Genomic DNA, 24,659 nt, shown 5'->3' with positions numbered 1-24,659 from the left:
TACTTCTCATGGAAGTCAACATGTAATTAATGGGAGTAAAGGAATACAGGGCAAAATATGAATCTCCAAAATCTTAATATATTCATTTCAAATCATTTCCTCACCACACCTCCTATTCAAGCTGCCAAAAACTAATAAAATGCTCAGAGTTTTATGAGAGAAGTACATTATAAAGGAACACTGACCAGAAAATAAACCTAGATCCTTGCAATAGCTCTGCAAGTAAATTAGATGTGTAACTTCAGGGAAACTGTTTAATGCCTCTGGGTTTCAGTTTCACCACTTTTAAAATAAGGGAGGGCTTCCCTGGTGGTGCAGTGGTTGAGAGTCCGCCTGCCAATGCAGGGGACACGGGTTCGTGCCCCGTTCTGGGAAGATCCCACATGCTGCGGAGGGGCTGGGCCCGTGAGCCATGGCTGCTGAGCCTGCGCGTCCAGAGCCTGTGCTCCGCAGCGGGAGGGGCCACAACAGTGGGAGGTCCGCGTACCGCAAAAATAAATAAATAAATTAATAAAATAAGGGAATTGAACCTTTGTCCCTTTCAGCCATAAAATGCTATAAATCTATATATATTCTATAACTCACCATTTTGTTTTGTCCTTTAGTTTCGGAGGCTGAAAATTACTTTTTGACATTAAGAAGAGGGCCCTGGAATAAAAATTTCAGTTAAAGAGCAATACAAAACACTTTAATTATTACATTTAATAATCAGAATCATATTCTATAATGAACTTATGCAAATTACTACATATGTAGGTACTCATGATCAGTGGTATAGAATATGGAAATTAATATTTTATATTTTGGATACCCTATGAAAAATTTCTCCTGGTTACAGAAAGGATCTTTAAGTTTCCAACAAGCTCTTATTCACATGGCGAAGCACCAAATGTTTGAGAAGGTTTTTATTACCATACCATTACATATATAACTAGTGTTATATCTTAAGCACAAGTCTATATAATTGTGTATCATTCTGTAACACACAGAGATGATATGCTACTCTAACATTAGGTTGTATGTTTAACCAAAGATTAGCCTCTACAATTATTTTGGGTGAATAGGCAAATTATACCCACTTCCTAGTCTGTCCCCTTTTGGACAATAATTTTCCACATTCTCTTGTTATGAACAGAAATCAACCTACAAGAGGACTTTCCTTCTCGATGAACTTACCTTTGACCAATTTTTTAATGGACTATGGGGCTAGACGGATGGAGGATTTAAGAAGGAAGTTTTATTTCAGTATTTCCTACAAAACCCCATATTTCCAAGTAAACTCCTTAGCCTTTTTTTTTAAAAACCAAAGATATTTTCTCTTTTTAAAAATTAAATGATTCATATATAAAGGAAAACCTTAAAAGAAAAAAGTCTGATTCCTCCCACCTTAAGACATTATTTAAAATGTTCTGCTTTTCTTTTCAGTCTTTATCTAAATATTAACCAATTACTAACTTATTATAATTATAATAGGCAATATTCTGTTCTGCTTTTTTCACTAATAATCAATTTTCCATGTTGCTTTGGTTTATATATATATTAGCTGCCCTTAACTGCTAAATAATTTGCTTAACAATTCACCAACGAATGGACATTTAGATTTTTCCCTGTAATCCCTAACTGAATAATTCTTAGCTTTTACTTTTCTTGAATTATTTCCTAAGTATAACTTTTCCAATAGTGGAATCAGTGCAACATTTTTATTGCCCATAACAAATAACATCTAAATTATTTTCCTAAAGGGCTGTACTTAACAGCATTTCAGCTAAAAGCAGATATCGCTTAACTCATATATCTTTAGGTACTTGTGAGGTTAAATAGTTTTCCATGTTTCTTTAGTATCTGGTACTTGCTCATAAACAATTTATCTTTTGCTCTTAAGAGTCTTTGAATGAGTTATCTACGTAATATATAGTAACCTGCTGTCTAACATGTGTTAGGAGAATACTGTATTTTGTTGATTTTCTTTTTAACTTTATACTATTTACATTAAAAGTTTAAATTTTAGCCCAATTTATTTTTTCCTTCAAAATATTAAAAACCCCTACACAGTCTCTCAAATATTTTTTTCTGAGATAATATACTCTAAAATATAAATGATTATACTAAGCATCTACCTGCTCCTTATCCCTAGACAAAGTAAAAAGAAACAAAATCAAATGAGAATAGAAAAAAAACCTCATTTGCATTCTATCATCTGTTTATAGATCCACTTAGGACAAAAAAGCCCATTTTTAATTAATAGACGAATAAACAAAGACTTAAAAAGACTTTTTTAATGATAACTGCTGTATCCTAGTATGATTTTTAAAGGAAATTTGTTTTATGCTTCAGACAGTATAGATGATTCACTCTATGTTGTCTTAGAAGTAGCAATACAAGAGAGATCAGGTTTTAGATGAGATTATCCCTAAGTCCCTCAGAACACTTTCACTATTTCAACATACTTTAAAATGAGCTTGGAATACCCAAGTTATGAGTATTTCACTCTCCCTGAAGCCCTTACTAGTAACTGCATAATTGTAAATACTGAGAACACCTCATGGGATGAAGATCAAACATAGGTGGCTGAAGTTCTCCAAGTTCAATTGCTGTTATTCCTACTGCCCAGATATCACAGAGTTGGTTGTAGCCACCATTCTTTTCTACTGCTGCAACTTCTGGGGCCATCCTAGAAGGAATCAATTAATATAACATTTTTATTTTTAAAAAATGATATGAAATCTGTTCTTTGTTATATTCACTAGACTTCTTGGAGGGAAAGAGGCTGAGAGGCATTCACTAGGAAAGAAGAAACTTTACTAGAAAAGACTTAATATAAGACCACATATATACACAGATACACACACTCTTTTAAAACTTATTATTTAAAAATCTTGAACCTTCTCTGAATACTGTTGCTCTGAGGAAAAACTGTGTTGTCTTACTTTAGTTTCTGTCTTATGAATCTTGTTTTATAACATGGGAAAAGAAAAAGAACACCTAAATCTCTGTGAAGGTCAGAGAAAAGCTCCCAAAGGAGGAGAGATTTATAGAATGAATTAGCAGGGAGCTAAGGGGACATTTTAGTCAGAGGAAACAAGTACAAATGCAGGGGGACAGGACAGTATGGAACACCTGGAAAGGTGATAGGACAGTGCTACTCAATATATGACCTACAGACAGGTATAGGGCCATAAACAGCTTGTTATCAGTCTGTGATAAGTGCAGAAACTGAGAGCAGGTATTCTCATCCAGATAAATGATCATTTTTTTTAGTAGTTTATTTTATAAATGTATTAGTCTGTGATGGACAGAAAATGAAAAAAAATAAAACAAGGTCATTCATCACAGTTTGAGAGGGTCTAGAACGTATTTGGAAAATAAACCTCAGAGACAGAGGCTAGATAATGAATGATTATATAAGGAAGTTTAGACTTTACTGTAAAAAGTGAAAGATTTAATTATGATATAAAACTTATGGCAACATGAAGGATAGTGTGAGAAGAGGTGAAACCAGAATCAGGTAGATGAGTTAGAAGACTATCTGAAAAACACAAGGGAAAAATAAAGGACTTTTCAAAGGCAGTGGCAGGGGGCATAGAATGAAAGGGGCTGACTGAAGAGATTGATTTGAGTATAAAATGCTTGTGGATACTGAAGTAGTGCTATTATCAAACAACTGTTGAGTATATATAAGACTGAAGGTCAACTGAGTAGCTGAATTCGAGTTACCTATTTGGGAGTCAATGGTGTATAATGATGGCATCTGAAGTTATAAAAGCATAGGTGATATTGCTCAGGGGAAATACTCGTTTATTTTTTGAATGTTTATAATTTTTAAATTATTTTTTATTTATGTCGAATATCAACAAGGTAGAAGTTGTTTTTATGTGCACTTAGGTTACACAAACTTATATAACACAATGTCTCTCAACTTAAGTGCAGTTAAGGATATAAAACACCTATACCAAAAATGCTACATGCAAGTACTACATACATAATAATGGGTATAGGATTATAGGGAAGAAAATGATCACCATGGAACAAGATGATTACAGAGTAAGGAAGTTGAGCTGGAATCCAGAGAAAACATACAGATTTCATCTCCTGTGCCCTCTAGAATCAGTGGTGGCTAACTGAGCGCCAAATTGACCAGGACTGTTGTCAACAGTCATGCACTGACCATTCATCTTTTACAACATGATTTTTAATATCAGCAACTTATCCCATTGACTTGAATGACTGTACGTAATTTCCTTATAATTCCTGTTACATATGCATGCTCTCAATTTTTCATTATTAAAGAAATGTGATAAAGCTTTTCATATATCAATTCATGGCTCTGATAAATTACAACAAGCAGAATTGAGACTAAAGAACATAAACATTGCTTAAGGTTTTTGAAAAACATTACTGCCAAATTATCCTTCAAAACTGTTCTACTAACTTCCACTTTCACTGTCAAATATTTATTGATAGTCATAGGTATTACCCATGATTCCAAATATTTTTTAATTTGATAGAAAAGAATATCATTGTTTATTTAATGTACAGTTTGGGTCATCACTGGGGGAAACAATTTTCATATCTTATGAGATCTCATATATATTTTTTGAGATCTCATATATTTTAATAACTGCTTCTAATTAGCAGAAACATTCTTTTTATTGAATTGTTAAGAACTTACATATTAACGATATTAAAACCTAATTTGTCATATTTTCTTTCTTGATTTGTTACTTGCCTTTTACTTTTGTTTAAGCTGGTAGACATATAGAAGCCTTAAATTTTCATGTAGTTAAATCTATCAAACAAATCTAGCAATGTTTTATACTTTTATGCCAAGAAAGACTTACTCAACTCTTGAAGCAGTCACTGATAGTTCTTTTGGTTTCATCTTTATATTTAACTATTTCCATACACAACTTTTGAAACTCAAAGTGAGGATTTTTATTGTATAACTTGTGAATTTTATTTTTAAAGAAAAAGTATTAGCAATGTGAGTTTTAAAACTTTATATAGGGCTTCCCTGATGGTGCAGTGGTTAAGAGTCTGCCTGCCAATGCAGGGGACACGGGTGTGAGCCCTGGTCCAGGAAGATCCCACATGCTGCAGAGCAACTGAGTGTGTGCGCCACAACTACTGAGCCTGTGCTCTAGAGCCCACGAGCCACAACTACTGAGCCTGCATGCTACAACTACTGAAGCGCATGTGCCTAGAGCCTGTGCTCCGCAACAAGAGAAGCCACAGCAATGAGAAGCCCACGCACTGCAATGAGTAGCCCCCGCTCGCCACAACTAGAGAAAGCCCACGCACAGCAAAAAAGACCCAACGCAGCCCCCCAAAGAAAACAAAAAACCTTTATATAAAAATTTGCTAATGAGATAAAAAGACTGAACACATCAAATCTAGTATAAATATCATCCCTGATCAATAACTCTTTGAGGTTCCATCTATAATTTATTTTGGCGTTAGGTATGAAGTATGGAGCTACTCTAAAATTCTTTCCAAATAATAAATTATCCAAGCACTGTATATTAAAGAATCCAATCTTTCACATAAACTTTAAATGTCACTTTTTATAATACTCAGTATTTTACACATTAAGGTTTATTACTAGGCTTTTTATTATATTTCAATTATCTAACTTCATTAATGAAAGCAGTGTTTTAGAAAGATTATTTTGTCAGTAATTGGTAGGATGCATTAGAAGTAGGGTGGCTGGTGAGGACTAATGATAGTGTAGGATGCATGAGGTTTAACAAGAAAGTGAAGTCCTAGATTAAAATACAAGCAATACCAAAGAAAGGGTAATAAAATGACAAAAGATTGTAACACAATTTTCTTTTGAAAATCTGCTACCTATGAGCCCTCTCAACACAGCATCTGAGGGACAGTAGGAATTATTAGCACTTTAACACAGGGAAAGCTGGACAATGGAAATGTGTATCAAAATTCCCTAACCCAATCAGACCTATGATAGTGTCAAGGAGCACGCAAGTGTCCAGACTCCAGTCAAGCACCAATTTTATTACTAAGCAAGAATGCTGATCACTAACCTTGAAGAAATAAAAATGCACAAAATTCAATTATAATAATATCTTACCAATAAGGGGTGCCAATGAAAGATTTTCTCTTGGCAATGGTAGCTGTTATTTTTGCAGCCACACCAAAGTCAGCTGGTGGGGAAAAAAACAAAACAGAGAATTTTGGTTTTCAATAAAACCACCACCATTTCTATATTTGACACTCAGGGATGCCATTATTAATAATTCAGATAGTAATACTAAAGAAATGTATATATATTGAATACCTAAATCTCTTCTTGCTTAGTTCAAAACATAATCATTAAAAGAAAATAACTTACTGGTACTTTATTAGAATGAAAACATACTTTATTAAGAACACAGATAATAAAAAAATTTCCATTACAAGTACCTTGAGTTAAGTTGGAAAAAAAAAAATCCACCTGGATTGCTTTTATTCTAACACAACCAGGTTAGAATTTTGGTGTTATTTTTAAAAGTTCCTTTTTCTATGTATAAACTTCTTTTATTGCTGTTAAACATGGTTATAAAAAACTAAAGACTCACATAGTTCATTTTTGTCATTTAACACATTAGGGGATTTTACTCTTATTCTTCTTAACTATTAATTTTGATCACTGAATAATGTTCCATAAGTTGATTTATCACAGTTTAAAAGTTTTTCTACTGCTAGACCTATGTTTCCATTTTTTCCCTATTATAAATAATGTTATGATTAATACTTTAGCAAATATGGATTTTTTATCTTTAGGATTAACTTCCTTAAACTGAAAAAAGTAAAATTACTGGGTCAAAAGATGAACATTACTGTAGCTCTTCATGTGAATACTAAATTTGTATAATGTTATTCTCATTTAAAATTATACTAAAATTTTTTGAAAAAAAATTTTAGGAATTTGAAATAACATACCTAATTTTACATCACCATGATCTGTCAATAAAATATTTGCACCCTAAAACAAAAATACAAATACCATTAAATTAGCATCATAAAATTCCTTTCAATAAAATTATCAATTTAAACATATTGAATTTATTTTTTATTATTATTCTTTTATTGAAGTGTAGTTGATTTACAGTGTTGTGCTAATCCCTGCTGTACAGCAGAGTGACTCAGTTATACACAGAGACATTCTTTTCTTTAATATTCTTTTCCATTATGGCTTATCTTAGGATATTGAATACAGTTCCCTGTGCTATACAGTAGAACTTTGTTTATCCATCCTATATACAATAGTTTGCACCTGCTAATCCCAAACTCTCAGTCCTCCCCTCCCCCACCCCCTCCCCCTAGGCAACCACAGCTCTGTTCTCTATGCCTTTGAGTCTTAAACATATTGAGTTTAAATCGAGTTAAATAAACTTACCTTGATATCTCTATGCATTTTGCCTTTAGTATGCAAATAGGCAAGACCCTGAAGTTTAAAATAAAAATGTATGCATTAGCAAAACTACAAACTTCACATCTAAATTTCTACTTAAAGATCTTATTGAGTAAGAAAAACTAGAATGTCCTTTATTCGAGGGGAAAAAACCTAGATGTGTTTCTTCTTATTAATCAATGTTTACTGTATTTTAAGACTTCTGAATTCATTTTCTGATAAAAATCAGAAATATTTTACTATAACACCCGTCACCACAATCAAGATAATTAACATATTCATCACTCCCAAAAGTTCCTCCCACACATAAACACTGATATACTTTGTTGCTATAAATACTTCCAAAATTTTCTAGAGTTTTATGTAAATGGAATCATACAGTATATTCTTTTTTATCTGGCTTCTTTCATTCACAATAATTAATCTGACATTCCCTGTTAATGTGTTATCAATATTTCATTCTTTTTTATTACTGAGTAGCATTCCACTGTACAGATATTACAGAATTTGTTTATTTATTCACCTGTTGATAGACATTTGGGTTGCTGGGTTGTTTCCAGCTTTTGGCTATTATATATAAACCTGCTTTGAAGATTTATGTCAAGTATTTGTATGATTTTTTCCCTCTTGGGTAAATACCTAGGAGTATAATGGCTGGATCAGATGGTGGTACAAGTTTAAACTTTTAGGCAACTGCCAAACTGTCTTCCAAAGCAGCTGTACCGTTTTACACTGAACCTAGCAGTGTACGAGAGTTCCAGTTAATCCACATTCTCACCAACCTTCCAAAGGTCAGTCTTTTTAATTTTAGCCATTCTAACTGGTGTGTAGTAGTATCTCACTGTAGTTTTAATTCACACTTTTCTAATAACTAATGATATTGAGCATCTTTTCCATGTCCTTATTTGCCATCTATACAGTTTCTTTGATGAAGCATCTGTTTAAATCTTTTGTCCATTTATTTGGTGGTTGTTTTCCTATTATTGAGTTTTGAGAGTTCTTTATATACTCTGGATACAAGTCCTTAATCAGATTTATACTTTGCAAATATCTTCCTCTGGCCTGTAGCTTGTCTTTTTATTCTCTTAACAGTGTGTCTTGAAAAGCAGAAGTTTTAAATTTTGACAAAGTCAAATTTGCCAAGTTTTTCTTTTATGGATCATGCTTTTTATGTTATGTCCGAAAAGGCTTTTATTAACTCAAGATTGCAAAATTTTCTATGTTTTCTTCTAGAAGTTCTAGTTTGAGGTTTTACATTTAGATCTAAGTGATTAGTATTGAGTTAATTTTTACACATGGTATGAAACGTGGTTCAAAGTTCATGTGTCTGTATATGGTTCAAAGTTAACGTGTCTGAAGTTATAATAATAAGTTCAATTATTCCAGAACCATTTATTGAAAAACCTATCCTTTCTCCTTTGTCAAACATCAGCAGCCATATATGCATGGAATTACTTCTGGTCTTTCTATTCTGTTCCACTGAACTACTTATCTACCCTTATGCCAATGCTAACTACTATGCTTTGTTAGTGTAGTTTTATAAGTCTTGAAATTGCTCCTGTTGGCCCTCAAATTTTTTTGTTCTTTTTCACAATTGTTTGACTCTTCCAGTTCCTTTGGGTTTCTGTAGGAATTTTAGAATCAGCTTGTCAATTTCTAGAAGGAAAAAAACAAAGCTTCCTTTGATTTTGACTGGAACTGCGTTGAATCTATACGTCAATTTGGGGAGAACTGATATCTTTACTGAACTTTCTGATCCATGAATATAGGAATACTACAGATAGCAAAGCTCTCAGTTTACTTAGGTCTTCTTTAATTTCTCTAAGCAGTTTTATAGTTTTTAGTATATAGTTATTTATGCATCTTTGTCATATATATCCCTAAGAATGTCATATTTTTGTTATTATAAATTGAACTTTTTATTTTAATTTCTGATTGTTGCTAGTGTATGGAAATCCAATTGATTTTGTATATTGATCTTGAATCTTGCAAACTTTCTAGTCTCACTCACTAGTTTTAGTAGATACTTTGTAGATTCTATTCCATTTTCTACAAAGATGGTTATGTGATCTGTGAATAAAGACAGTTTTAATTCTTACTTTCTAGTCTAGATGCCTTTTATTTCATTGCTTTTGCTTTTTGTCCTGGCTAAACCTCCTAGTACTATGTTAAAAAGAAGTGGTGAAAGCAGACATCTTTGCTTTGTTTGACTGCCCTTTGTGGGAAAGAATCTAGTCTTTTACCATTAAATATGATTTAGTCATAAGTTTGCCACAGGTGCTCTTTAGCAGGCTGAATTAGTTCCTTTCTTTTCTCAGTATGCTAAGAATTTTTATCAGAAATAAATCTTGGATTTAGCTAAATGCGTTTCTGTATGTCTATTTAGATGATCACATGGTTTTGCTTCTCTTTCTGTGTGCTAATATAATCAATTACTTGAAATGATTTTTGAATGTTAAATCAACACTGCCTTCTAGGATAAAACTCACTTGTTTATGATGTATTACCTTTTTAAATATTGTTGGACTACCTTTGCTAACCTTTTATTTTCCTTTTCAATTTTTGTACCTATTAAACGTTCATGAAGGATATTAGTTCACAGTTTTGTTCTTTTGTAAAGTCTGATTTTGGTTTCAGATCAATGCTGACCCATAAGATGATCTGGGAGATATTCTCTACTCTTCAATTTTCTAGAAGAGTTTGTGTTGAATTGGCATTATTTCTTCCTTAAATGTTTGGTAGAATTTATCCATGACATCATCTGGCTTGGACTGTTCTTTGTGGGAATAGATAGAGGACTATCCAGATGATTTCTAATTGAGCTATGATAGTTTGTGCCTTTCAAGGACACTATTTCCATTTCATCTAACCTGCAGGCTTTTTTGCTATGAAGTTGTTCATAATACTCCTTGGCTACTGAATATCCTTGTCATCCTTTTAATATTTGTAGATTCTGTCATAATGTCCCTCCATTCATTCCAAATATTGGTACCTTGCATCTTCTCTTCTTATTTTTCCTGATAATCTGGTTTATCAATTTTATTGATTTCCTTAAAGAATGAGATTTTGGTTTCATTGATCTTTCTTGTATTATTCTGCTTTCTATTTCACGGATTTCCACCGTGATCTTTATTATTTCCGTCCTCTGCTTACTTTGGCTTTAGTTTGATCACCTTTTTCTAGTTTCTTAAGGTGGAAGTTGAGGATTTTGTTCTGTGAGTTCAACTTTTTTAGATTCTACATATAACTGAGATTCTACATACAAATATTTGTTTTTCTGTGCCTGGCTCATTTCACTTAGCATAATGTCCTCCAGGTTCATCTGTGTTGTAACAAATGACAGGATTTCTTTTTTTGTGGCTGAATAATACTCCACTGTATTTATAAACCATGCCTCTTTATCCATTCACCGGTTGACAGACATTAGATGTGGAACTTTGTCAGCATAAGAGAATTTTTAAATTGGAACTAATATCTTGGAGGTCATCCCTTCTAGAGCCTCATTTTATACTTGGGGAACTACAACCATAGATGAGAGATCATGGTCATATACCAGGGCCAGACTGCAAACACAAGTTTTTGTTTTGTTTTCTACCTCCATCTAGTACTCTGTCCATTACTTAAAGAGGCAGTGATCTTTGGAAATTAAAACATAAAGAACACTAATCTGTCAACAATTTTCTGCTCTGAGTGCATGATTAGGTTTCTATTTTATATGGATATAAAAAAAGCAGATTTCTTTGTTATGTAAATATTACAGAAATATAAATTATTTATATATATGTTTACTTTCATATATCTAACAATAAAATTTTAAAGCATGTGGAAACCAACTCTTTTGGAAATGACTAGAACTTTCCCTTAAATCAGGTCAAATTCCCAATTTCTAAAATATGGAAGAATAACATATAGAACATCAATTTCACTTCTAAACAAATTACACAATCTAGGAAATACAGAGATAGAAGCATCAATTAACAAGTATCAGTTGTAAATTGCCAAAATAAAAAACACAGTCCCTACAACTTAATCTTGCTTCTTAAATTAAATGCCTTAAAGTATATGAACAAAATTATTAACTGCTAATTTTTTCAACCACTAATCTTTCAAGGAACTAACAAAATAAATTGGAAGAAATGCTGCATACTCTATATACCTATTGAAGATTCATAACCTACTTTAACATACTAAAAGCTCTCACAGGATGTGAAATAAGGAAGTAAAGAAATCTCAACTTAATACGATGTTTAGAAGCTTCTAAAAAGGATTCTGATAACGATAGCACTTATTAATATTACACAGAACAAAGATTTCCAGATAACATTCTGGGTTATTATTATGCAACTTTACTCTCATTTTGGGAGAAATGGTAGAAGAACTCATGTCTTTTGCAAAAGGATTCCTTTTACTGCCATAAAACTTGAAGGGAAAGCTTAGACTAGGTGTTATAATTGAGAGGTCTGGTGATTCATTCATGAAAAACAATTCACACCTATGGCTTTCCTCAGCTTTGCAGCAACTGAGGGCTAAGCACTACAAAGCAGAACACCAAACATCACCATTGTGTATACCAGCATCAACTTAAATGAATTTCTGAGACTCATTCACAAAAGAAATAACTAGGCTTACAGAATTACCAGAGGTTAACAGAAAAATTTGGTTTACTCTTTTTCTTTTGGGCAGATCACCATTTTATTGTTTTCAACTGTGAAACTAGAACTGCATTTCTATCTACATAAGCAAACATAGTACCTGTAAAGTTTCTCTGCATACATAGGCTATTTGCAATTCTGATAATGGTCCTGTAACTAGAAAGAAAAAGAGACCACATCGTTACACATTTCAATACAACAGATTAAAAACATTTTAAAAATGAGAAACAATTATAAAACTTCTGTATAAATCATTGGGTGACTTCTCCTCATGATGAGCATATATTATTCTTATAATCAGGAAACAAAAAAAAGTAAAGTTGAAAATTTTTAAATGTACTTTAAAAATGGAAGATTTAAAGCTACCATGAGGTATGACCTCACACCAGTCAGAATGGCCATCATCAAAAAATCTACAAACAATAAATGCTGGAGAGGGTGTGGAGAAAAGGGAACCCTCTTGCACTGTTGGTGGGAATGTAAATTCATAGAGCCACTATGGAGAACAGTATGGAGGTTCCTCAGAAAACTAAAAATAGAACTACCATACGACCCAGCAATCCCACTACTGGACACATACCCTGAGAAAACCATAATTCAAAAAGAGTCATGTACCACAATGTGCATTGCAGCTCTCTTTACAATAGCCAGGACATGGAAGCAACCTATGTGTCCAGCGACAGCTGAATGGATAAAGAAGATGTGGCATATATATACAATGGAATATTACTCAGCCATAGAAAGAAACGAAATTGAGTTATTTGTAGTGATGTGGATGGACCTAGAGACTGTAATACAGAGTGAAGTAAGTCAGAAAGAGAAAAACAAATATCGTATGCTAACACATATATATGGAATAAAAATAAATGGTTCTGAAGAACCTAGGGGCAGGACAGGAATAAAGAGGCAGACGTAGAGAATGGACTTGAGGACACAGGGAGGGGGAAGGGTATGCTGGGACGAAGTGAGAGAGTGGCATGGACATACATACACTACCAAATGTAAAATAGATAGCTAGTGGGAAGCAGCCGCATAGCACAGGGAGGTCAGCTCGGTGCTTTGTGACCACCTAGAGGGGTGGGATAGGGAGGGTGGGAGGGAGACACAAGAAGGAGGAGATATGGGGATATATGTATACATATAGCTGATTCACTTTGTTATACAGCAGAAACTAACACAACTTTGTAAAGCAATTATACTCCAGTAAAGATGTTAAAAAAAAAAATGGAAGATTTGTTCCATAACAACTTTGGACAGTGAAAATATTAAGCACCCATAATGTGCAAAGCACAGTACTGGACATCACAGGATGTTCTATACAAAGCAATGGACATGATCTCAATCCTGAACAATATTTTAAACAATAAAGCCCCCAAATGAGAAAAACATATATAATTAATTACAGTTACATACACAAGTTAGAGGACCATACAGGGATCGACTGTTGAAATATACTAGAAGGCATCATTTATTTTTTTAAAAGTCAAGATATCATTTCCTTAGCATAATTCTTTACTATATCTATCGAAACAAGGAGCTTGATCCAATACCTTACCTAAGTATCCAAAAAGCAATTAGGTCACTTCTGAAAACCAAATCTCTCCCTATGAAATATAAAATCCTTCTGCAAGTACCCAACTAGGGGCTTTTGAAATATGCCTTCCAATATCATGAAAGAATACTTGAAATCCGGGGTGTTATTTGCTGACAGTGAAATCAAAATCAGATACACTTACATGTAATCTTTACTTAAGAAAATATTTTACTACATATTTTAATCACTGATTCCCTACACCTACTCAGCAACATAAAATTTAGATTCACAGTAACTTGATAAAATAGGAGTAATAGAAGGGTTTTGAAACCACTTTATTAACAGTTATTATAGGTGTAGTTTTTCTTGATTACTATGCTATATAGTATATTTACAGGGATGAATACTTTTTAGATTCAATTTAATTCAATAAATAGCAGGTTTAATAATGGAAAGCAGAAATTTCATAAAGAAATAAAATTAATGTCTCAAAATAATTCTTTCAATTTAAAAGGGTAAGTAGTAAAAAATAAAAAATGCCCACTGCATAGTTTTATTAATCCATATCCTTGAGTTCTTATTCTGTGAAAGTGTGGATAAAAATTATAAATATTGATATTAGATAAAAAATCTTCATATAAAAGATCATAATTCTTCATAAAATCATAGAAAATAATTTTATTTTTTTAATATTTATTTATTTATTTAGGCTGCATCAGGTCTCAGTTGTGGCACGTGTTATCTTTAGCTGCAGCATGCGAGATCTTTTGTTTGTTTTAGTCGCGGCATGTGGACTTCTTAGTTGCGGCTTGTGGGCTTCTTAGTCTCGGCATGCATACGGGATCTAGTTCCACAACCAGGGATCGAACCCAGGCCCCCTGCACTGGGAGCATGGAGTCTTACTCACTGGACTACCAGGGAAGTCCCACAGAAAAGAATTTTAAACCAAGTGGCACAGAGCTGTTTTCTACCAATAATTTTTAAAAATCAACAACAGGGGTAAAATAAAAGAGAATATTCATTCTAATATAGTATTATAAGGGAAAGTTCAATTCAGAAAGTTGTCTAAATTAACATAATGCTAAATAAAATACTCCAAATTCTTAAAATTATATATTTTTAATACAAAAATATTATAGCAACAACTAGCTTAAGTTATTATTAAGATAGACATGTAATTTGCTTTATGTGAGAGTCACCCTTTACATTTCAATTCTAATTTACAACGAAGTTTAGGCAGCTTTGTTTGTAGATAACATACTTCCCTAGGGACTACATAAGACTTCCTAGAGACTACGTCTGAAAAGTTAAATCTGGATTGTTCAAGTACTCTCTGATTTCTCAGTTCAGGCTCCAGCAATTTAACTGAATAACCAACAAAATACAAAATATAGGTTTCTTTTACGCAATACTCCAGGAGCAGGACGGAAGAACAGCAAATCTACCTGTTAGTATCCCTTGTTAACTAGAAATGTCAAATAACAGTCATTAAAGTCAAAGTTTTAAAATGTGGAGTCAAATTAACAGTACCATGGTAAATATCTTGAAGTGATCCGCCACCACAGTATTCCATACAAATCCATAGTTTTTCCCGACTAACATGAAAGAGAAAGAAAATTATATTAGTTAGTAATTCTCAACAACTGACATATTTTGAAGGCTGTCACTCTTTAGCACACAAAGGTTTAGAATACACTGCAGGTTTAGGATACATTGCAGGTTTAGGATAGACTGCAACAGGAAATTGCCCTTCAGGATACAGAAAAGCATATTAATTTCAGCTTTGTTCCCACCTTAAATGGTTTAGAATGTGCTCAGTTTTATAAGCTAAAACACTTACTTGTAATCATTCATAGTATTTCATTAAGGTTGCCAGATAAGGTATAAATGCATAAATGAAAGTGTCATTATTAATATAAAAGAGTAGACAATAAGAAGACCTGAGAAATTTTAGAACTTCAGACAAATAATTTTTAAAATTTATATACAAAATAGCACTTACATGAAAGGGAGGGGGTGTGTGAGCAAAGAAATAGGAAATACAAAGACAGAGTAGATGCTTTTGTGTTTTTTACCTGAGATAGCTCCCGAAGTAGGCAACAATGTTGCAATGCTTACATTCTTTAACCATAAATATCTCTTGTTGAATCAAAGAAAAATCATCTCCTGAAAAACAAAATGATAATAACTTGGTCACCATGTTACATTTTGTGTCTCTATCTATAAGAAGGAAAACTTTACAGTAAGTATCAGAGATGAGGAATTAGACATTCTTAATACTTTAATGGGAATGTACACTGGTACATTCTTTCTATAAAGCCAGAAGCCTTAAAAATGTATAAAATCCTAGAACTCATAATTTCACTTCAAAATTTATTTTCTTGAGATATGCAGAGATGATATTCTCTACAGTATTACTTAATAATGAAAGCATGGTAAAATAACTTATGGTACAGTCATAGAAATTACAACACAGTTAAAACATGTTTTGATATGAAAACATGTTCATGATATATTAAGTGAAGAAGGGATATTACATATATATTATATAAGTACATATGTATACAGAAAAAAATGTCTCAAAAACATACACAATGTTTATGTCTGGGTATTAAAATTTAAAGTAACTTTGCTTTCTTCTTTTTTGAGTTGTATTTTCCAATTGTCTACCAAAAACCTATTTGGGTTGTTTAACTAGAAAAAGTTATATTCAAATAAAATATTCGTTATTTATGGGAATTTTATGGTTAATATGGGAATACTGCCTAGAATGACATTGTCATCACCGAACTTCATTTTGCATAGAAACAGTGTTTTACTCCAGTAAAAGGAGTTTAGAAGTTGATAAAATGATTGCATTTGTATTATGTAAATGCAATATAATGAAGAGCTCGAGGTCTGGATTAGACATACCTGGATTCAAGTGCCGATTCAGCCATTCACTGGCAATGTAACCTTGGGCAATCTAACTCTTCTGAATCACAGCTGAATCCATTAAAGTATCATCTGAATTCATTCCACCTGTTTGGCTTCCTTATCTACCACTTTCCAGAAACATTCCCTACATTTTGGTAATACCAGTTGCTGGCCATTTTGTTTTTTTTCCTTTTTTTTTTTGCGGTACGCGGGCGTCTCACTGTTGTGCCCTCTCCCGCCGCGGAGCATAGGCTCCGGACGCGCAGGCCCAGTGGCCATGGCTCACGGGCCCAGCCGCTCCGTGGCATGTGGGTTCCTCCCGGACCGGGGCACAAACTCGTGTCCCCTGCATCGGCAGGTGGACTCTCAACCACTGCGCCACCAGGGAAGCCCAGCTGGCCATTTTTGTAATAGATTCTCATGCCCCTAAGCTTCTGTTTATGCAAGTCCCTCCGTTGGGAACGCTGTGAGAAAGAGTATGTAGTGCATTTAATACAATATTTGACACAGAATAAATGCAACAGCAATATCATTATATGTTGGAGGCAAGAAAGATACAAACAAAAGTGTTCCTTTTTAGGACATCACCATAAGATATTTTTTATTAGATAGTGTTTTGTAATGGTCTTTTGTAAAACAACATCACGTTTAAAACCAGTGGTGTCCAGATAAGCTCTAGCTCTAACTTAAAGTCATCTTAGAATAACAGACAAGGCCAAGAAGGAAAAACTTAGAAATTAGGCCTTAGATAAACAAATAAAATTCTCACACAAATCAGAGATATTTTCCCCTTATATTACAACTTTCAATTCAGAGCTAAAACAAAGCTTTAAATATTTTTCTATGCCATAAAATACCTTTTAAAAAAACCAGTCATTACTGATGTGGTTTATATATATATTTAATTTATATGAAATACAAAGACAGAGTAGATGCTTTTGTCTCAGACACCAATTTTCTATTTGGACTTTCCTACTTGTGCTAATGGCACTTTTTTCTAAAGGACTAACGACTGCCAGCCTGACCACAGCCCTCCTAAGAGAATCCACCTCCATGCAACAGGACCTACTGTGTGTGCCTTGTGGTTTTCTACTTGCTGAACGCACTGAGGTGGGACAAGTGAGGTTAAAAAATGGGATGAGCCAATCACACTTGGTGTCTTGAAAACCTGAAGCATGGAAAGCTGAGTCAGTTGTTAGTTACAGGAGAATCACATTAAAAGTAGAATATTAGAATAAGAGTCCATGAATGACTGTGGCTAAGGTTCCTAGAAATGTCCTACTAAAAACCTGGCTGATGAGTATGTTCTTATATAGGAAGGGAAAAATCCACCAGAGACAGAATGTGTGGGTGTTTTTGCCCTTCTTCTCTGATAAGGGCAGTTGTGCATTAGGGAACTCAACCTGATAGTCCTAAGAAAAAAACAAGTGTCCCCCACTTCAGCCAGAAAGGTGATCCATAGGGAAGAAAGAGAGACAGTAGCTCTGTGTTTGAGATGGTATAGTGGAACCAGTCCAGATTTTCAGTGCTTTTAAGACTGGCTTGAGCTCTGAGAGGTAGCCTAAAAAAGAACTGAAAAGTGCAGCATTAGTTATAGAGTTCTATATGGTTGGTTTGTTTATTATATTTGGCTGTGCCGGGTCTTAGTTGTGGCATGCAGGATCTTCATCACCACATTCGGGATTCTTAGTTGCAGCACGCGGGATCTAGTTCCCTGACCAGCGATCTTAGCTGGGCCCCCTGCGTTGGGAGTGCAGAGTCTTAACCATTGGACCGCCAGGGAAGTCCCTCTAGATGGTACTGACACAGGCATTTATGTTTTAATTTTTTTGAAAAAAACACTGTATTAGGGTTTAAGTTTGGCACATTCAGTGATTCCAGCCTTCACCACAGTGTTTCAAGGATAACACTCAGAGACAGATTTGCTAATAATAAGGGTAACAAGCACTACAAGATTCTGAAGACCAAGTTTTAAAGGTGGACAAACTCCACCGCTGTCCCTTGTTCCTAAGCCATCTCCTGTCTAGCAGCACACGGCAACCCTCAACTACAATTTTTAACTGAAGTAGAAAGCCCGTTCCCCAAAACATGCTACTCTATAAGATATGGCCTTAGTATCTGGGGTCACTCTGGAGTCTGGTCTTTGCTTTCAGTTTCTTAGCTCTGGATACAATTAGCCAATGCCAGCGTTTACTTAGCTACCAGTTGCTTCTGCTACAATCAGTCCACCAAAATAGTGTTAAGATAGACTCTAATAATGCCACACTTAAGACATTTATAAAAACATAATAAGGAAAGAGTAGAAGTCTTGGAAGGTAAGAGACTGGAACTGTAGGGCCTTTTGATACTATTGGCAAGTTGACATAAAGGGCTTAAGTGTTCACACTCTGGGAATGAACTGAAGTAAGCTGGTTGCACCCCTCGTGTATAATAAGGGTCCTTTGGATTACACTTGGATTCAATATCCTCTTAAGGGTTTTGGTAATCAAATGGGTCCTAAAAAATAGTACTTGGAAAATGACTAAAAGCAATATGCCTCTCAGATTTTAACAACAACAACAAAAAGGGTCCTAGGTATTAAAAATCTGATTGTGGCAAAATGAAAGGCAGCCATACGATTCATCATATCCCTCCCTGAAACAATAAGGTAGCAGATCATGAATTTAATACTGAGGTTAATCAATTAAACCAATATCTATAACTACATAAATAGCTGCTGACCTAGATCAATTTAAAGGGCTTAAAGAATGAGCCATAGTGTGGAAGAGTCACTTAGTGCTTCAAACAACAGGGCAGTGTGCAGCAAGGACAATCCTAATTTCTGGAATGCCTGGCCCAAGACATAAAGGGAAATGGCATCATTATGAAGCCTAAACCAAAATCAGAAAGTGATCTCTGGAGTTGCCGCATCATAACCCCAGCTGACTTTCCAACTGCAACCAATTGAAAAAAAAAAAAAAGAAAAGGATCCTGGCAACTGGAAAGCAAGTATCTGGGAGGAGGCTGAATAACTCCCAGGACCCTGGCAAAGTACTTACTACTATGTCCTCCTTTCCAGCAAAAGAGGAACTACCACCTTACTGAGATGTGGCCTATGATTAGAATGCCAACACAGCATGGACTAAAAAATAAACAAAATCAGAGCAAGAAAGAGATTAAATCCAGAAAGAACTGCTGATTTCTATGGAATATAGTCAAAGGTAGAGTAGACTTTCTGGACATCCATTGTATGGATGTTAGCCCAAGAAGAACCAAACATAACAACTGATACCAATGTCATATTCCGGATCTCTGAACTTGGCTATATAAGTCTTTGAAAGGAATCCTTTGGACTGCACGAACTAATTTCTAGTACTAGTACTCTCCATCAGACACTTCTAAGCACTCCATAAAAATAATAAAAAATTATCCTGAGATAAAGAAGAATCTTGGAATTTCAAAATCATCTTTCAAAAAGTTATTTCACAAATAACCCCACTCTCATACACACCTTCAAAAGCAGGCTAAGAAAAGAGGATGGATGGGTATTTCATAGTAAAGGAAATATAAATGCCAATAAACTTATAAAGGATGCTTATTCTCAAATTAAAGAAACACAAATTAAAGCTATTTTTTAATCTCATCAGTTTTGCAGAAGTTTTACAATTCCCAGTAATATATATTTTAGAGACAGTATTAAGAAACATTTTCAAATCTGCTTGTGAAAATGAAAAAGTGATCATGCTTTTTGGAAGCCATTTGGCACTATTAATCAAACTTTATATACACAACAATACATACAAAGATGTTCACTGCAACACTGATTCCAACAGCAAAAAAATGTGGAAATAACCTAAATGTACATCGATAAGGGATTAAATGAATGTTACCTCTGTACAACAAAATACTCTGCAGCTATTAACAAGAACAAATAACAGCAATATATGTTAACATGGAAAATGTCCAAACAGTTGTAAAGTGAGAGGACAAAAAAAGAAGTCTGGAGAACAATATATAGAAAATGTCTGGAAGGAAATGGAAAAAAACAGTAGTTACTTCTGTGAAAGGGAATAAAGACTTGCAGCCAGGAGAACTTATTTTCCACTTCAAACCATTCTGTGTTGGTTTGATTTAAAAAACAAAAACACCATGAACATTACTTTAACAAAACACAGTACTCTAGTCTGAAAATCTTTTTCTGTCAACTAGGTCATTTAAATATTTTTTCTTTCCCTAGTAATTACTGAAATACATGGATAACTATCTACCTCTTATTTTGTGATTTCTATTGGTTCCATATTCTATACTTCTTTTTGTCCTGTCTTACCTTCTTTTAGATTGAGTTTTTTGTTGTTGTTTGGTTTGTTTTTGTCTTTTTTTTTTCCTCCACAACCAGTTTGGAATTGACAACCTTTATCGCTATTCTTCAGAAGTTACCCTAGAAATTTTAACACACATACTTTCCTTGGTAAAGGTTACGCATAATTCATATCTTTATTCTCCTCTCAAATAATACAATATCCTTAGAATGCATTAACTCTATTATCCCTTCCCAACTCACCTGCTATTGTTGGTCAGAATTTTACTTCTTTTCTAGAACCTCACAAAACATCATCTTCATTTTCATTATTATTTTATATAGGTATATCTTCCTTTTTGAAGATTTACCCATATATTGTGTTGGCCAAAAGGTTTATTCGGTTTCTTCAATAAGATGGCTCTAGTAGCATTTAGTTGTCTCTAACTTCATTCAAAGCAATTTTGTTAGACTGTATGTGATAGCTGTCATATCAGCATGCATTTACAAAAAGACATCAAAATTGGTGAATTTTTGTGTAGCCATTTTAATACTGAAGTTGGAAGAAAAAAAGCAACATTTTCAGCATATCATGCTTTATTATTTCAAGAAAGGTAAAAACACAATCAAAACACACAAAAAAAGGTTTGTGCAGTGTATGAAGACAGTGCTGTGACTGAATGAACGTGTCAAAAGTGGTTTGTGGGGAAGGCCTTCAAGACGGCAGAGGAGTAAGACGTGGAGATCACCTCCCTCCCCACAAATACATCAGAAATACATCTACAACTACATGGAACAACTCCTACAGAACACCTACTGAACGCTGGCAGAAGACCTCAGACCTCCCAAAAGGGAAGAAACCCCCCACGTACATGGGTAGAGCAAAAGAAAAAAGAATAAACAGAGACGAAAGAATAGGGATGGAACCAGCACCAGTGGGAGGGAGCTGTGAAGGAGGAAAGGTTTCCACACATTAGGAAGCCCCTTCGTGGGCAGAGACTGTGGGTGGCGGAAGGGGGTAGCTTTGGATCCACAGAGGAGATCTCAGCAACGGGGGTGTAGAGGGCAAAGCGGAGAGATTCCCGCACAGAGGATCGGTGCCAACCAGCACTCACCAGCCTGAGAGGCTTGTCTGCTCACCTGCTAGGGGGGCGGGGGCTGGGAGCTGAGGCTCCGGCTTCAGAGGTCAGATCCCAGGAAGAGGACTAGGGTTGGCTGCGTGAACATAGCCTGAAGGGGGCTAGTGCACCACAGCTAGCCACGAGGGAGTCCGGGGAAAAAATATGAACCTGCCTAAGAGGCAAGAGACCATTGTTTTGGAGTGCGCAAGGAGAGGGGGTTCAGAGCACCACCTAAATGAGCTCCAGAGACGGGCGCAAGCCACGGCTATCAGTGTGGACACCAGAGACAGGCATGAAACACTAAAGCTGCTGCTGCAGCCACCAAGAAGCCTGTGCAAAAGCAGGCTCTAGTATAGATTACTACAAGCAACTCTATGCCAATCAAATGGACAACCTGGAAGAAATGGTCAAATTCTTAGAAAAGCACAACCTTCCGAGACTGAACCAGGAAGAAACAGAAAATATAAACAGACCAATCACAAGCACTGAAATTGATACTGATTAAGAATCTTCCAACAAACAAAAGACCAGGACCAAATGGATTCACAGGCGAATTCTATCAAACATTTAGAGAACAGCTAACACCTATCTTCTCAAACTCTTCCAAAATACAGCAGAGGGAGGAACACTCCAAAACTCATTCTATGAGGCCACCATCACCTGGATACCAAAAACAGACAAAGATACTACAAAAAAAGAAAATTACAGACCAATATCACTGATGAATATAGATGTAAAAATCCTCCACAAAATACTCACAAACAGAATCCAACAAAACATTAAAAGGATCATACACCATGATCAAGTGGGGTTTATCCCAGGAATGCAAGGATTCTTCAATATACACAAATCAATCAATGTGATAAACCATGTTAACAAAGTGAAGGAGAAAAACTATATGATCATCTCAATATGCAGAAAAAGATTCTGACAAAATTCAACACCCATTTACGATAAAAATCCTCCAGAAAGTAGGCATAGAGGGAACTTACCTCAACATAATAAAGGCCATATATGACAAAGCCACAGCCAACATCGTTCTCAATGGTAAAAAACTGAAACCATATCCACTAAGATCAGGAACAAGACAAGGCTGCCCGCTCTCACCACTATTATTCAACATAGTTTTGTAAGTTTTAGCCACAGCAATCAGAGAAGAAAAAGAAATAAAAGGAATCCAAACTGGAAAAGAAGAAGTAAAGCTGTCACTGTTTGCAGATAAGATGATACTATACATAGAGAATCCTAAAGACTCTACCAGAAAACTACTAGAACTATTCAATGAATTTGGTAAAGTAGCAGGATACAAAATTAATGCACAGGAATCTCTTGCATTCCTATACACTAATGACGAAAAATCTGAAAGAGAAATGAAGGAAACACTCCCATTTACCACTGCAACAAAAAGAATAAAATAACTAGGAATAAACCTACCTAAGGAGACAAAGGACCTGTATGCAGAAAACTATAAGACACTGATGAAAGAAATTAAAAATGATATAAACAGATAGAGAGATATACCATGGGCTGGCCTGGAAGAATCAACATTGTGAAAGTGACTATACTACCCAAAGCAATCTACAGATTCAACGCAATCCCTATCAAACTATCAATGGCATTTTTCACAGAACTAGAACAAAAAATTTCACAATCTGTATAGAAACACAAAAGACCCCGAACAGCCAATGCAATCTTGAGAAAGAAAAACAAAGCTGGAGGAATCAGGCTCCCAGACTTCAGACTACACTACAAGGCTACAGTAATCAAGACAGTACGGTACTGGCACAAAAACGGAAATATACATCAATGGAACAGGATAGAAAGCCCAGAGATAAACCCACGCACATATGGACACCTTATTTTCGACAAAGAAGGCAAGAATATAAAATGGAGAAAAGACCGCCTCTTCAATAAGTGGGGCTGGGAAAACTGGACAGCTACAGGTAAAAGAATAAAATTAGAACCCTCCTTAACACCATACATAAAAAGAAACTCCAAATGGATTAAAGACCTAAATGTAAGGCCAGACACTATCAAACTCTTAGAGAAAACACAGGCAGAACACTGTATGACATAAATCACAGCAAGATCCTTTTTGACCCACCTCCTACAGTAAGGGAAATAAAAACAAAAACAAACAAATGACCTAATGAAACTTCAAAGCTTTTGCACAGTAAAGGAAACCATAAACAAGATGAAAAGACAACCCTCAGAGTGGGAGAAAATATTTGCAAACGAAGCAACTGACAAAGAATTAACCTCCAAAATATACACGCAGCTCATACAGCTCAGTGTCACAAAAACAAACAACCCAGTCCAAAAATGGGCAGAAGAGCTAAATAGCCATTTCTCCAAAGAAGATATACAGATTGCCAACAAACACAGGAAAGGATGCTCAACATCACTAATACTTAGAGAAATGCAAATCAAAACTACAATGAGGGGCTTCCCTGGTGGTACCGTGGTTGGGAGTCCGCCTGCCAATGCAGGGGACACGGGTTTGAGCCCTGGTCCGGGAGGATCCCACATGCCGCAGAGCAGCGGGGCCCGTGCACCACAACTGCTGAGCCTGTGCTCTGGAGCCCACGAGCCACAACTACTGAGCCCATGTGCCGCAACTGCTGAGGCCCGCATGCCTGGAGCCTGTGCTCCGCAACAAGAGAAGCCACTGCAGTGAGAGAGGCCTTTGCACCGCAGCAAAGAGTAGCCCCCGCTCACCACAACTAGGGAGGGCCCGTGCGCAGCAATG

General features: G+C 35.1%; 1 protein-coding gene across 1 annotated transcript in view; it reads right to left on the bottom strand.

Moving 5' to 3' along the window:
- MAP4K5 (mitogen-activated protein kinase kinase kinase kinase 5) overlaps positions 1–24,659 on the bottom strand; it is a 137,992-nt gene that overhangs the window by 65,336 nt on the left and 47,997 nt on the right. Inside the window, exons 4-11 of the mRNA XM_082832394.1 lie at positions 15,673–15,763; positions 15,128–15,192; positions 12,164–12,219; positions 7,397–7,444; positions 6,940–6,982; positions 6,089–6,161; positions 2,540–2,671; positions 586–648 (exon numbers count right to left, since the gene is read on the bottom strand). Coding sequence (XP_082688520.1) covers positions 586–648; positions 2,540–2,671; positions 6,089–6,161; positions 6,940–6,982; positions 7,397–7,444; positions 12,164–12,219; positions 15,128–15,192; positions 15,673–15,763 — 571 coding nt within the window. The remainder of the gene's footprint in view (positions 1–585; positions 649–2,539; positions 2,672–6,088; positions 6,162–6,939; positions 6,983–7,396; positions 7,445–12,163; positions 12,220–15,127; positions 15,193–15,672; positions 15,764–24,659) is intronic.

This window comes from Leucopleurus acutus (genome assembly GCF_964270905.1).
Source record: "Leucopleurus acutus genome assembly, chromosome: 1".
NCBI classification, from domain to species: domain Eukaryota; kingdom Metazoa; phylum Chordata; class Mammalia; order Artiodactyla; family Delphinidae; genus Leucopleurus; species Leucopleurus acutus.
Note: the sequence above shows the minus strand (reverse complement) of the source record. Positions and strands in the feature narration are given on the sequence as shown.